This window comes from Capricornis sumatraensis, chromosome X (assembly GCF_032405125.1).
Source record: "Capricornis sumatraensis isolate serow.1 chromosome X, serow.2, whole genome shotgun sequence".
Taxonomy (NCBI): Eukaryota; Metazoa; Chordata; class Mammalia; order Artiodactyla; family Bovidae; genus Capricornis; species Capricornis sumatraensis.
This window is the reverse complement of record NC_091092.1, coordinates 50,668,941-50,684,264: the sequence shown is the minus strand read 5'-3', so window position 1 is coordinate 50,684,264 and position 15,324 is coordinate 50,668,941. Positions and strand designations below refer to the sequence as shown.

General features: G+C 44.0%; 1 protein-coding gene across 1 annotated transcript; it reads left to right on the top strand.

Annotated features, from left to right (window-relative positions):
• Positions 1-10,882: 10,882 nt before the first annotated feature.
• Positions 10,883-13,396, top strand: SLITRK4 (SLIT and NTRK like family member 4). Its single transcript, XM_068963057.1, has one exon. The coding sequence runs from the start codon at positions 10,883-10,885 to the stop codon at positions 13,394-13,396; it is 2,514 nt and encodes an 837-aa protein (XP_068819158.1).
• Positions 13,397-15,324: the final 1,928 nt, after the last annotated feature.

Sequence of the window (15,324 nt, the reverse complement as noted above, 5' to 3'; positions counted from 1 at the left end):
GATCACAACAAACTGTGGAAAATTCTTCAAGAGATCAGAATAACAGACCACCTTACCAGTCTCCAGAGAAACCTGTATGCAGGTCAAGAAGCAACAATTAGAACTGGACATAGAACAATAGACTGGTTCAAAATTAGGAAGGGAGTGCATCAAGGCTGTATATTGTCACCTTGCTTATTTAACTTATATGCAGAGTACATCATGTGGAATGTTGGACTGGATGAAGCAGAAGCTGGAATCAAGATTGCCAGGATTCAGGATTGGGGCACACATGTGCATCAGTGGCTGATTCATGTCAATGTATGGCAAAAACTATCACAACGTTGTAAAGTAATTATCCTTCAATTAAAATAAATCAATTAATTAGAAAATGAAGATTTAAAATAAAGATTGCCGGGAGAAATATCAACAACCTCAGATATGCAGATAATTCCACTCTAATGGCAGAAAGTGAAGAACTAAAAAGCCTCTTGATGAGGATGAAAGAGGAGAGTGAAACAGCTGGCTTAAACTCAACATGCAAAAAACTAAGATCATGACATTGGGTCCCATCACTTCATGGCAAATAGATGGGGAAAAAGTGGAAAGTGTGGCTGATTTTATTTTCTTGGGTTCCAAAATCACTGCTCATTGTGACTGCAGCCATTAAATTAAAAGACTCTGGCTCCTAGGAAATTATGACCAACATATTAGACCATCAAATTATGACCAGCATATTAGAAAGCAGAGACATCACTTTGCTAACAAAGATCCATATAGTCAAAGCTATGGTTTTCCAGTCACGTACAAATGTGAAAGTTGAACCATAGAGAAGGTTGAGCATCTCAGAATTGATGCTTTCGAAGTGCATTGCTGGAGAAGACTGATGAGAGTTCCTTGGACAGAGAGGAGATCAGACCAGTCAATCCTAAAGGAAATCAACCTTGAATATTCATTGGAAGGACTGATGATAAAGCTGAAGCTCCGATTCTATGGCCACCTGAAGGACTGACTCATTGGAAAATCTCTTGATGCTGGAAAGATTGAAGGCAGGAGGAGAAGGGGTGACAGAGGATGAGATGGTTGGATGGCATCACTTACTCAATGGACAAGAGTTTGAGCAATCTCAAGGAGATAGTGAAAGACAGAGAGGCCTGGCATGCTGCAGTCCATGGGATTGCAAAGAGTTGGACACAACTTAGTGACTGAATAATAACACCTCTTCCAAGTAACTCTGTGCCCTGTCAGGTAAGAGTTCTTTTATCTTTAATGGTGGAAGAAGCCTAGAGATGAACACTACTGCTTTCCCTGGCTCCATTGGACAGAAACAAAGGCAACTGTCTCTAATAAGGAACCATTTAGATACCATCATAGGTTCAGAATCAACTCATGTATGAAAGTTGAAAGAGCAAAATGGATGAAACAAGCCCATGTTTGGCAAATGGTAAAATCAGCTGATTTAAGAGACCCCTTCATGTGCAACTGATGTCAAGTGTTTCTCATATCATTTATTGGTTTATTCTAGTGTCAAGAATTAATAATTTGATACTTGCAAACATTTACCCAAGTGTTTATCTCTGGGGAAAAATAATTAAGCTTTCAAAATTAAAAGTGCTTTCATCCCTCTATGGACAAAGGAGTGTGAAATATCAGGAAGATCTCAAAGACATGGAGTCAAATCTTGACTGTCACTTACTAATGTGTGACCCAGGGCAAATTAACTTCTATGAACCTCATTTTTTAAAGAAGATTAATCTCTGTAGTACCATACAGAGAACAAAATGAAATAACATTTGTAGGCAACATGGCTTAGAAGAGGGACTCAGTAGCATCTACTGTGGTATGGATTAGATTATGATTTGAAAGCTTCCTTTCAGCGCCAAAATTCTATAAAATTTGAAAAGTTACACAAGTAGTACAAGATTTCTCAAAGTGTATGTGATCCAAAAGGAAAAAAAAAGGTTTTCACTGTCAAATAAGTTTGAGAAATGCTACATGCTCTATCCCTTTTCCTTTGTAAGTCAGAAATAATTTTTAACATAGAATTTGCTGAGAAACTCTAAAGTTAAAAAAAAATGTTTAGCTTTATAGAATCAAAGGTCTTCTGAACTTAGTTGATTACAGAAATCTCTCTTCTCAGATTATTAACATCCTTTAATAGAACTTTCTAGAACCGGACATGGAAAACTGACTGGCTCAAAATTGGGAAAGGAGTACCACAAGGCTGTATATTTTCACCCTGCTTATTTAACTTACATACAGAGTATATCATACAAATTGCCAGGCTGGATGAATCACAAGCTGGACTCAAGATAACCGGGAGAAACAGCAACAACCTCAGATATGCAGATAATACCACTTTAATGGCAGAAAGCAAAGAGGAACTAAAGAGCCTCTTGATGAAAGTAAAAGAGGAGAGTGAAAAAGCTGGCTTAAAACTCAACATTAGAAAAATTAAGACCATGGCATCTAGTCCCACTCCTTCATGGCAAATAGATGAGGACACAGTGGAAACAGTGATAGACTTTATTTGGGGGGGGCTCCAAAATCACTGCAGATGGTGACTGAATCCATGAAATTAAGACTTTGGCTCCTTGAAAGGAAAGCTACGACAAACCTAGACAGCCTATTAAAAAGCAGAGACATCACTTTGTTGACCAAAGTCCATATAGTCAAAGCTATGGTTTTCCAGTAGTCACATACAGATGTGAGAGTTGGATTATAAAGAAGGCAAAGCACTGAAGAATTGATGCTTTTTAATTGTGGTGCTGGAGAGGACTACTGAGAGTCCCTTGGACAGCAAGGAGATCAAACCAGTCAACCCTAAAGGAAATCAACCCTGAATATCCATTGTAAAGACTGATGCTGAATCTGAAGCTCTAATACTTTGGCCACCTGATACAAAGAGCTGATTCATTGGAAAAGACCCTGATGCTTGGAAAGATTGAAAGCAAAAGGAGAAGTGGGTGGCAGAGGATGAAGTGGTTAGATAGTATCACTGATTCAATGGACATGAATTTGAGTAAACTTGGGGAGATAGTGGAGAACAGAGAAGCCTGGGGTGCTGCAGTCCATGGGGTTGCAAATAGTCAGAAAGGACCTAGTGACTAAACAACAAGAACTTTCTTAGATTCCACTCAGAGAAATGTTAAGTTTACCATTTTTTTCAACTGCCAGAATATAAATACACTTTTGAAATGAAAACACACCAAATGATCTATTGATTCCTGGATACCAATGAAGGATTTTTTTATTTTAAATAGCAGCAAGATAAGGCAGAATAAATGAGGAAAACAATGAAATTAAAAGACTACTAAATAGGGCCAAGTATTACTAATCATTTTTTGATAGAAGTATTTGAATAAAATGCCTTTGAAATTAAGGCTATCCAGGAGCTTGATGAAATTTCTGGTGCAGTTGTTTATTTGCCTTGAAGGAGGGAGACACAATATGTCAGCATAGTTCTATGGTTCCAGTTATATCTTTGCAAAGCCAAGATTAAGTATGGTGCAACATTTGGGAAAACTATGAGGCGATTACAAATCTGTCTCACAATATTTGCATTCATATATTTTGGGAAGAACATCAACTTTGTTTTTCATTCCATTGCCATAAATAGTACTGGAGTTTTCTTAACACGTTTATTTATTTATATATTTACTTCCTTTTTTAAGCTAGAAATCCCCCTTAGTTTACCATTGTCCTATATGGCTATCATATGTAGTTCTGGGAGACAGAAAAGAGACTGCAGGGCTAAACGACTGGGTTTTTTAACTATTCTAAAAGCAAAAAAAAGCAGAAGGCATGGAAGCTGTTACTTCTATATTATTCTTATGAGTATCCCCTTTATCATTCTTAAACAGCCAACTATTTTATATTAAAGCTTTCATTTTAATAAGCTGGATATTAGTCACCCATAAGTTCCTAGTACTATTATTAACTGTAATTTATTGATGTTCTAGTCGTACTTGTTTTCAGACTTCTGTCTCCATACATATATGAAAAAGACCATTCCACAGTTATTGCAGTCAAATATAGTTGACTCTTAGAACAGTTTCTGAAGTTAAATAAAAATAGACATTTAAGTCATCTGATATTTACTGTCCAAATCTGGCCTTTCAGCTATCACAGGACTTGGAATGTGCATATTTTCAGGTAAAATTTTTTGCTCATTCTATTGAATCTTGTTAACATTTATAGTAAAGGATAAACAGCTCCCCCATCCTGATAAAATATACTGTAGCTTCCTGAATCCTTTGCATCTAGAATAAATGCCATCCTGTTTTGGTATACATTACCACTTTCAAATTGCATTATACAATATAATGTAAATGTGAGTTCTTAATTAGCAGGATCTATTTTGTTCAAATGTACAACAGTAGAGGGATTTTTCAGTGTACTGCAGCTGTTACCTATGGAGGAAACAAATTTCACCTTACTAAGAAAAGCTGTACAAGTGCATATATTGTTCTGGATGGATCTTTTACTGCTTTCTTAAGCCAGGCTATTTCATAATAGATTTTACTATTGAATATAGTACATTTTACCTTTGCTGCCCACTCAATTTCTACTTCCAGGTTGTTTTTTAAAAGAGAATATGATGAAAAGTTTAAGGGCAATGGAGAGTGGGGGTGGAGAAAGGGTTCTTCATGAAAGATACAATATTTATCAAGGTCATAAAGAAATATGCCTTTATATCCATATCTGTTTAAATATTCACTTAAACAGTGTATGTGCATCTGTGTATACAAGCCATGTCCAGCAAACATTTGCATGACTATATCACTAAGGCAGTCTCCAAGAAATGACAAAAATGAAAAAATTGAAACATATATGAATAGATCTTACTGATAATACAGAAGGTAGGAGAGTATCCACAAATAATGTAATAAATTCTTTGCTCATCGGGTTTTTTGGTCTGGATTTGAGGCCTTTAAGCATCAACCAATTATGGTAAATGTTTAACTGTAGGAGTTCAGGCAGACTGCCAAATTCTGGTTTCAAAGCTATTGCTAGTTTTAAAGAGTTTCTCATTTCTAAGCAAAAGCATTTCTGGGTACTGGTTATATCGTATTGTGGGTGGAGCTACTGCAATGTGAATAAGTGGACTAGGCAGAACCTAGGTCCTGAAGACATTGGCCCTTCAGTATTACTTGAAAGGTCCTGGGGAGATAGTTCCCATTTATAACGTAGCTCTATTTACCTAAAGCCAGTTTTATTTCCACCGACACAAAGTAAAGAGAGATAGAGAGAATTGTTTTTCTTAGCCGAGGAGCATCTACAAAAACTGCAAGGTTGGGGGAAGGGGAGAAAAACTACCATTTTAGCCTTTACTGGTTAGGAAAGCCAGGTATTTGAAATACTGTCTCTCCCCCTACCCCCGCTCCCGCCCCACAGGTTCCAGTGCTTCCTTTCTAAGCTTATTAACTGAATTACCAATCTGCATGAAACTGGTTTATACGTTCGCCCGGCCTCAAGACAGCCCTAACCTCCAGTGGCAGGATCAACAAATGGGGCCTGGCCCGTCCACACGGTGGGTTTGCAACCTCCGGATAGCTAAGATTCAATCCTAAAGCCTCTCTGGTATAGACACAATAACGGAGCTACTGAAGTGACTTTTCTTAGTCCATTCCATCTCCTTTCCTGTCTCCCCGAGGTAACCCAGAGGTCTCTTTCCTTTTTTTCTTACCAGACTCTTCCGCGCAGCCCCCAAACTCCAAACCTTGTCCCCCTTCCCTAAAGTCTCCCATTCACTGCCACCCTCCCCTAATCAAAGTCCCCTCCCGGTCACCACCAAAGCCCGGAGAAGTGGATTGCACACAATGCCTCCCTTATAGGGCTTGAGCTGGGAACTGGGCATGCTCAGTAGCCAAAGCAGTTTTTTTTCTTCTTCTTCTTCTTTTGGTCGCAAGTGCGGCATCTCTCTCAGTTCCACACCTCTTTCCTCTCCCCTATCCCCTCTTCCCACCCCTTAATGAACCCCTCGTAACCTGTTCCACACCGAAGGTTCGCAGGGTTCTGAGGTGCGGAGAACTAACGCGTCTCCTAAATCCACCAAACAGTCTCACTTTGGGCTAAAGCTTCACACTTTTGCCTTAAAGCCCCCAGCCCCTTACGCGCAGACAGGTAGGAGGAGTGAGAACACTACTGGCTCCCAGGAAACTGGTCCAGAGAAGGCTCCATCCAGGATCGCCCGCGACCGAAGAAGTATTCCCGGAGCCCTCTGTTCTGCAGGGTGACAATTAGCAAAAGGTACCGTACCCGGGATACAAAGCCCAAGTGCGATTGTTGCCTTTGAATGTCATTGTTGTTGACTCACCTCCCCCCCCTCCCCATATCTCGATCCTGGAATTATTCAATTCCGCGTAGACTGGACGCCCCTATCTACCTCCCTTGACCCCCTGCCTTCCCCCAAGCTCTCCGCTGTTTCTTGGGCTTTGCCAGGGTTGTTGGTGGCTCGCTCAAAGGAACGCCCCGGTTGTGTGTGTGTGTGTGTGCGTGCGTGTGTGCCTTGGTTCTTAGGGGACTGGGGGAGGAGAAAGGACTGGAGTGTGTATATGTTGTGGGGAAATGGAGGCTAGCGCGCCCGCGTTAGGTGACTGGGGTCTCTATGCGTGAGGAAAGGGGTCGCTCCTCCCTACGGGGTGTTTTAGGAAAAAAGAGGGGGCATGCCGGGAGAAAAGTGCGCTGTCTTTCCCGGCGTGGGGGTAGAAGAGGAATCAAGGGTGGGTGTCTGGGTGGGGGTTTGGGGGAGGCCTCGGGAATGCGCGGGGGTCGAGGTGCTTCAGTGTCGGAAGGGAGGGCTGCGTGAGTGCCCGGGGGTTGGGGGGGAGTGCGGGGGGAGGGGGCGAGGATTAGGCGCCTGTATGTGAAGGTGCAGCCGGTGTGCGAGGGGCTGGGTGCGCGCGCGGTGTCTGGCTGGGTGCGCGCGTGCGCGCCGCTGCCCGCCTGCTCGCTTGCGAGGGTTGCTCGCTGTGTTTGACGGGCGAGCGGGCGCCGAGGAGCTCCAGCCTGGATCACGTAGAGACTATCGCGGAAACTGCAGCGCGGATCGCGGCGCGGCGAGTCCGGCGAGAGCCGCCGGGGTCCGGAGGTGGGTGAATTTCCAGCTTGGGGCTGCAGAGACACGCGCTGCCTCTTTCCCCAGCTCGGCTCGGCAGCGCGCGCGAGCGCGTGTGAGTGTGTGTCTATGTGTGTGTGTGCGCGCGCGTGCATGTGGAGGGGGGCAGGTAGCTTCTTATTTTTAGTTTGGGTCGTGTTGGTTTGGAGCGAGCTGAGTGGCCAAAGCGGCCGTAGTGCCTACCTCCCCGCTCCCGCGCGCTCCCTACTTGCCTGCCCACCGCGCGGTCGCAAGTCCCCGAGGACCGAAAGAGTCCGGTGTCCTTAGCATCATTGCCCCCGCCCCCGCCCCCGGGAGGCTGGGGCGACTGGGAAAGTGTCCTGGTCTACGGCGATGTGGGCTGTCGGGGCCGCTGAGCAGGGCTGGGCTTTGTTTTTTTTCGACCCCCTCGCAGGCACTCTAGGCGGACCTGAATCTAGGGCTCCAGGCAGTGGCCCGCAAGCTAATAGGAGATTGCTGGCATCCCGCAAGACAGGGAATACGAGAGAAGCCGGTGGGTAACTCCAAAAACCCTGCAAAGCCTGGCAAGCGCTGGCAGCGCGAGTTTGCAAGATGCCCAAATGTTGAGCTGATTTCTGGCTTGGTGACAGCAGCATTCTGTGGCTGGCCGGCGTGGGGGGTGGGGTAGGGGTGGGCGCGCAAGGGGGAGCCTGGGCCGCCGCTGTCGGCCAAGGAGCCACAGGGTCACTCTGCCTATGGCTAGCGGGCCAGTGACGCCCCGGTAGCTGTCACCCTCGTGGCCCGAGCCGGACACCTCTTCCCCCTCAACCACCGCACGCCTGGGTCTATTAGAAGCCAACGGAAACTCCGGCAGCTGCCCCTGGTGGGACGGGAGCGCGCGGAGAGATGTGTGCGCAGCGGGGCTGAAGGCCCCCGCGACATCCCGAGCGGTCCCTGCCTCTGCTGCACGGCCCACGAGGCCGCCGCTCGGGCCCGGGACCCGGGACGGGGCTGCATGCCGGCCCTGGGCACCGAGATGCGGCAAAACATTGCGGTACGCGCCATCGCCGGCGGCCCCTCCAGCCGCGTCGCTGCCGGCCCGAGGTAGCGCACCCGGGGCGGTGTGGACAGCGTCTCTCCGCGGAGCCCTCCAACGCGTGCGCCCCAGGCAGGCAGGAGGAGGTTTCCCGGGCCAGTTCCCGGGGAGCCACATCGGCCCACCCTCCCGGGTCATCAGCCCCCTGCAGGCCCGGTCCCTCCGCGCAAAGCGGAGCGCCAGGCGCGGCGCTCCGGTGGATGCCGGATTTGTGGTAAGGCTAGGTTTGTGCAGTCCTGGCCGGCCGTGGGAGCCGGATGTTTTCCAGGGCAGGGAAAGCGAGAGACGGAGAGGTGGATAAGGATACGGGCCGCCCTTGTAACCCAGAGAGATGGCTTTTGGTACTCAGCTCACACTTTGTGGATTTGCTTTTTCCTTTTGGCCTCCCCCCCACCCCCACCTTGTAAAATGTACAGGTTTTAGTGGTACCATGTGACTATGAGGTTTCTTTCGCTTGCATTCATTGCCCCTTCAGCCCCCCCCCCCTTTTTTTTTTGGAGGGGGAAGATCCTTTCTCCTAGCATTTTCTCTTAATCTGTCCTCTTCTCCATGGTCTCTTGTCCTTTCGGTCCCTCTTCCCTTCTCTCCTTGGCGGCTCTACTCTCCTTCTCCCTTGCTTGATCCTCCAGCCGCCTGCAGCTTCTGTTTCACAGGAGCTGCGTTTGGGAACTTCTAGCTTGTCCTTGCGCTACCCCCACACCCCCCATTGCTACTTAAAGTAGAAATTGCAAGGAGGACAGCTCCTTATACAATTTCAGGTCTGTTCATGCTCCTTGTTCTTTTGTTTTGTACTGAATTCAGGTGTTCAGGTTTTTGGTTTGGTTTGGTTGCTATAGCATTTCTTTGGGGTTGGGGGTGGTGCGGGATAGGGGGGTAGTAACAAGAAATGACTCTAAGGAAACGGAGTAGCTGTTGAAAACCAGGTCTGTAGGAAGGCCAAGAAAGCATGTGAGATTTTGATTTTACAATGAAAGTTAGTTTGGATGATGTCATACTTTGAAATTATGACTTCTTTTTGCACTGCCAATTAAGCTATCACCGTGAACTGAGGAAATGCTCATCTATATGGCAGCCAAGGAGCATCTGGGCAGTGCTGGCTGTATTCTGAACCAAACTACTCAAAATGCAAATCTTCATGGGTCACGGCTAAGGAATTGTCTACCTTGAGGCACGTTCGGTTTTGCCACTAGCTGATTCCTCGCGGGCAAAATAAACAAAGGAGCTTTTATGTGTCACTTCTCTCTTTGTATCATTCTCCTCCTTGTGTGTTCCTGAGTAATTGATTTATTTAATTAATATTTGATGGTAACCATATTGAAATTCCGGCCAGCTTCCCATTTGAGATGGAGGAGGCTCACATGAGTAAAACTGCATTGGTAAAATGCACAGTGCTTGCTGTTCCTTTTAATCTTTTCCCTGAAGCATCACATATATTTGTACATGCATATAGTGTGGACGGAATTGGCAGCCACGGGTTAATTTGCTAAGCATGAAACTCCACTAAGTGATTCTTGGTTTGTTTGTAGACAGGGACAGAGGGTGGTAATATTTGGAGTGAGGTATTTGGGAACTGATGACTTTGAGGACAGACATTGGCTGTGCTAAATGTATCTGGTGCTGCAGATAAAGCCTCCCGGGGATTGTAGTGTGTGAACCCCTCTTCCTCAGCAGTAGCAGTCTGTGGTCCAAGTGAAGGAGATCGGTATCTGAGCCAAGTGTCAGTCAGCCCTGGGTTCAGATGGCACACAGAAGAATGGGAGAGGGTCAGGGAGGCAGGAAAGCCCGTTCTGGGGGAGTGGGGAGGCTGTCTGGACAGCCTATAGGCAGTATAGGAGCAAGCAGGTTTCTTTCCTGCTTTCTGGGACCCAAAGACAAAAAAGCCTTATTTCCTCCCCTGTTTGGGAGATGACTGACAGGAAACTGGATACTGCTTATTTACCTGATACTCAAATTAGGCCATTTCCTACTTGGTTATTTTGCTAAACCCTCTCAGGGTCATATGTGAGTGTGTGTGTGTATGTGTGTGTGTGTTAAACACAGTGTAGAGCAGTGTACAGAAGTGAACTGATTCATGGCAATGTGCTTACCTCTGGGCTGAAGCTCAGGCACGTATCTTTCCAGGGTTTCTTCCACCTTGATCTTTTGACCGTTCCCTCTGCAGCCACTCAGTACTCCCATCGCCATCCTTCATGGAACCCAAGGCCCTAATATCTCCTCTGCCTGGCTTTTTACCAAGCTAAAGCCTAGAGAGTAGGCATTTACAGATAGAAATTCCTTCCTGGTGCTAACAACTATGTGGTATAGTTGATGTTCTGGAATCAGTCATTAGAGTTACCAATAGAAGTTTGAGGTCTGAGTTCAAGGGTGGAATTTGGTGGTCCAAGTTTGTTTGTTTGTTTGTTTGTTTTTAATGCTATTTTCAGATTGTTCAGGTTAAACCATGATCAGCAATTTTTTTTCCTGTTGTTTGTTGTGTGTTCTGCACATGTAAACTTTGTATCAACTACAGGCACAGAAATAAAATGTATGGTATTTTTGGTGGCTCTTGTTGGACTGAGTGAGAATACTTAAAGTTTTGAGTGTCTTAAAAATACAAAGCTAATTATTATAGCCATGTGTTCACTGTGGTAGGATTTAAGCACAAATTCTTTTTCAAGTAACAATCATTGAAAAAAATGTTTTCTTTTTATTTTTTAGATTATTTCTCTTTATTCAGAAGCATAAAGTTGTTTGCTGATTGCAAGAAGATGTTTCTTTGGCTCTTTCTGATTTTGTCAGCCCTGATTTCTTCGACAAATGCAGATTCTGACATATCGGTGGAAATTTGCAATGTGTGTTCCTGCGTGTCAGTTGAGAATGTGCTGTATGTCAACTGTGAGAAGGTTTCAGTCTACAGGCCAAATCAGCTGAAACCCCCTTGGTCCAATTTTTATCACCTCAATTTCCAAAACAATTTTTTAAATATCCTCTACCCAAACACATTCTTGAATTTTTCACACGCAGTGTCCCTGCAGCTGGGAAATAACAAACTGCAGAACATTGAGGGAGGAGCCTTCCTTGGGCTCAGTGCATTAAAGCAGTTGCACTTGAACAACAATGAATTAAAGATTCTCCGGGCTGACACTTTCCTTGGCATTGAGAACTTGGAGTATCTCCAGGCTGACTACAATTTAATCAAGTATATTGAACGGGGAGCCTTCAATAAGCTCCACAAACTGAAAGTTCTCATTCTTAATGACAATCTGATTTCCTTCCTTCCTGATAATATTTTCCGATTTGCATCTTTGACTCATCTGGATATCCGAGGGAACAGAATCCAGAAGCTCCCCTATATTGGCGTTCTGGAACACATAGGCCGTGTGGTCGAATTGCAACTGGAAGATAACCCTTGGAACTGTAGCTGTGATCTATTGCCTTTAAAAGCTTGGTTGGAGAATATGCCATATAACATTTACATAGGTGAAGCTATCTGTGAAACGCCCAGTGACTTATACGGAAGACTTCTAAAAGAAACCAACAAGCAGGAATTATGCCCCATGGGCACAGGCAGTGATTTTGACGTGCGAATCCTGCCTCCATCTCAGCTGGAAAATGGCTACACCACCCCGAATGGTCATACCACCCAAACATCTTTACACAGGTTAGTGACCAAAGCGCCAAAAACAACAAATCCATCCAAGATCTCTGGAATCGTGGCCGGCAAAGCCCTCTCTAACCGCAATCTCAGCCAGATCGTGTCCTACCAAACCAGGGTGCCTCCTCTTACACCCTGCCCGGCACCTTGCTTCTGCAAAACCCACCCTTCCGATCTGGGACTGAGTGTCAACTGCCAAGAGAAAAACATCCAGTCCATGTCAGAGCTGATACCGAAACCGTTAAATGCCAAGAAGTTGCATGTCAATGGCAACAGCATCAAAGACGTGGACATCTCTGATTTCACCGAGTTCGAGGGACTGGATCTACTCCACTTAGGCAGCAATCAGATTACCGCAATCAAGGCTGACGTATTCCGAAACCTCACAAATTTACGCCGGCTTTATCTCAACGGCAATCAGATCGAGAGACTCTATCCCGAGATCTTTTCAGGCCTTCATAACCTGCAGTATTTATATTTGGAATACAACTTAATCAAGGAAATCTTAGCGGGCACCTTTGACTCAATGCCAAACTTGCAGCTGTTGTACTTAAACAATAATCTCTTAAAGAGCCTGCCCGTGTACATTTTCTCGGGAGCACCCCTCGCTAGATTGAACCTGAGGAACAACAAGTTTATGTATCTGCCTGTCAGTGGTGTCCTGGATCAGCTGCAGGCTCTTACTCAGATTGACCTGGAGGGCAACCCATGGGACTGCACTTGTGACTTGGTGGCATTAAAGCTGTGGCTGGAGAAGCTGAACGATGGGATTGTAATGAAAGAACTGAAGTGCGAGACACCTGTGCAGTTTGCCAACATCGAATTGAAGTCCCTCAAAAACGAAATTTTGTGTCCCAAGCTCTTAAACAAGCCATCATCGCCATTCACGAGCCCTGCACCTGCCATTACTTTCACTACCCCGCTGGGGCCCATTCGAAGTCCTCCTGGTGGTCCAGTGCCTCTGTCCATTTTGATCCTAAGCATCTTAGTGGTCCTCATCTTAACTGTGTTTGTAGCTTTTTGCCTTCTTGTTTTTGTGCTGAGACGAAACAAGAAACCCACAGTGAAGCACGAAGGCCTGGGGAACCCCGAGTGCGGTTCCATGCAGCTGCAGCTGAGAAAACATGACCACAAAACCAACAAAAAAGACGGCCTGGGCACGGAAGCGTTCATTCCACAAACTATAGAGCAGATGAGCAAGAGCCACACCTGCGGCCTGAAAGAATCTGAAACCGGGTTCATGTTTTCTGATCCCCCAGGCCAGAAAGTCATGATGAGAAATGTCGCTGACAAGGAAAAAGATGTATTGCACGTGGATACCAGGAAGAGACTAAGCACCATTGATGAGCTGGATGAATTATTCCCGAGCAGGGATTCCAATGTGTTTATTCAGAATTTTCTCGAAAGCAAAAAGGAGTACAATAGCATAGGCGTCAGTGGCTTCGAGATCCGCTATCCGGAGAAACAAGACAAAAAAAACAAGAAGTCACTGATAGGCGGCAACCACAGTAAAATAGTCGTGGAGCAAAGGAAGAGCAGTGAGTACTTTGAACTGAAGGCAAAACTCCAGAGTTCCCCCGACTACCTACAGGTCCTTGAAGAGCAGACAGCTTTGAATAAGATCTAGGTCATGCAATCTTACTTCCTACAGAGGACATTTAATGATGAAAGTGCCTTTTGTTGACTTCTCACTTCCAAATACTATATTATCAATAGGCATAGAGACAGATGTTTCCAAGGGTGTCTCATTAACTGTAGCTGCAAAATGTGTCCCGTAGAAGAGAATTTCCTTAATAGATTTTACTACATAAAACCTATACTGTGGAGTCCTGTGGGGGATACTGCAAACTCTATTGCCAAAGGGATGCTTTATATACATAATTTACTGAATTTAACCTCAAGAGGCAAATCTGTTTTGTACCCCAATGCAAAACTTTCGTCTCTTTGTGCTCTGTAAAACAAACTCAAGAAAACTGGTACCAGTGTTTGTACCTCAGCTGGGTCCTTCATCTTGCACGTAGATTCAGTTGGTGGAACTGGAATACTCCTTTTGATTTGTGGCATTGTAACAACTTTGTGTAAAGATTATCTGAAAAGTAAAAAAAAAAAAAAAAAAAAAAGCATGCCAAGAGAGAACATTCGACAGTATTTGTAAATCGGTAAACTTTATGGCCTGCATCTTGAAACCGCTGGATTTATAATGTTAAATTGTGCAAATATTTGTTTAAAATATACCATGCATTACATAACTATAAAATAAATTTGAACACTTTAAGCATTACTTGTCTAGACATAAAACCTAAAAGAGAAAAAAAATAATAATAATAAACGTGAGTTACCTAGCGTTTGTGGTGATCTGAAGAAATACGTGATGTTTATCAGAATTAAACATGGCTCAAATTCAACTAATATTAGAGTTTGTTCTCAGTTATGTGAAATACCCACAATCCTTAAAGGTTGTCCAAAATTAGCAAAGTGCTTACCGTGTGAGCGCACCCAAAGCTATTTTTGTAACATAATTCATATTTATGAAGTACTTTGTATACTAAATAGGAAAATATGTACTCCTTAATCTGTATTTAATATGCCTGACTTGTTTTCCTGATCACAGGGAATTTATCAATAGTATACATTTAGACAGCAAAAATATACCAAACTAAAACTGAAGCTTATGTGTACAGAAATATTCTGGACATTGTGATCAGGTATCATTTAAAAACAAAACAAACAAAAAAAAACACAAAAAAAAATTAAAAAAATAGTTCTGTGCTATCATTGAGAATTTAGCATATTATCTTCAGATTTGTTACCAACCGTGCATTTTAAAATAGGTTCCTTAGTTTTATAGACCGTGTCTGAGGCAATTATTTGCCACCACTTGTCTTGCTTTTCAGGATTCTATGAGCTGAATTCAAATAGTTTTCACTACGAATATTTAAAAAAATACTGAATAAGGTTAGTAGTTATATCTTGTATGCATCATATCCTGTTCTTTCATCATTCTGACTACTATCAGATAATCAAGTAGAACAGTAAACATCATGGTAATCCGCGGCTATGAAAGCCACACTGTAAAATGCTTTCATTGGTCTCAGATGAGTTCACAGTCTGCAAGTACAAATGATATGCCACTGTGTTTGCTTGTGCTGTTAACTTCTAAGTCTAAATTGGTCAAAGGAAGGGAGCACTTGATCATGGGAGATATTTTAATATTTTTAGATTCTCCCAATTAGCAAAGGGACATCCTGAAACATATTGCCTTCTTGGCCTGCCTGCATATGTATATTATTCGTGTTCCATCTCTTGTAATTACCGTATTGATCAGTAAGATGACCAAGAAGGTAAAATATAGGCATTCTTCATGAGTTTCAAGTGACAGGTATTTTGGTGCAGCTTCTAAAATGATATTATGATTCAAGTTGTAACAGCAGTCTCTTTATTAATGACTAATTCCAGGGCTTTATGTGTTTGTTGCAAGATTTTTAAAAAAAGCAAACAAACAACTTGGCATTCTTGGAGGTGTTTGTGTGTATGTGTGTGTTTGGGTGTACATGC

What these genes read in the sequence shown, in the direction of transcription:
- SLITRK4 (XM_068963057.1), top strand. Translation starts at nt 10,883, where the DNA reads ATGTTTCTTTGGCTCTTTCTGATTTTGTCAGCCCTGATTTCTTCGACA.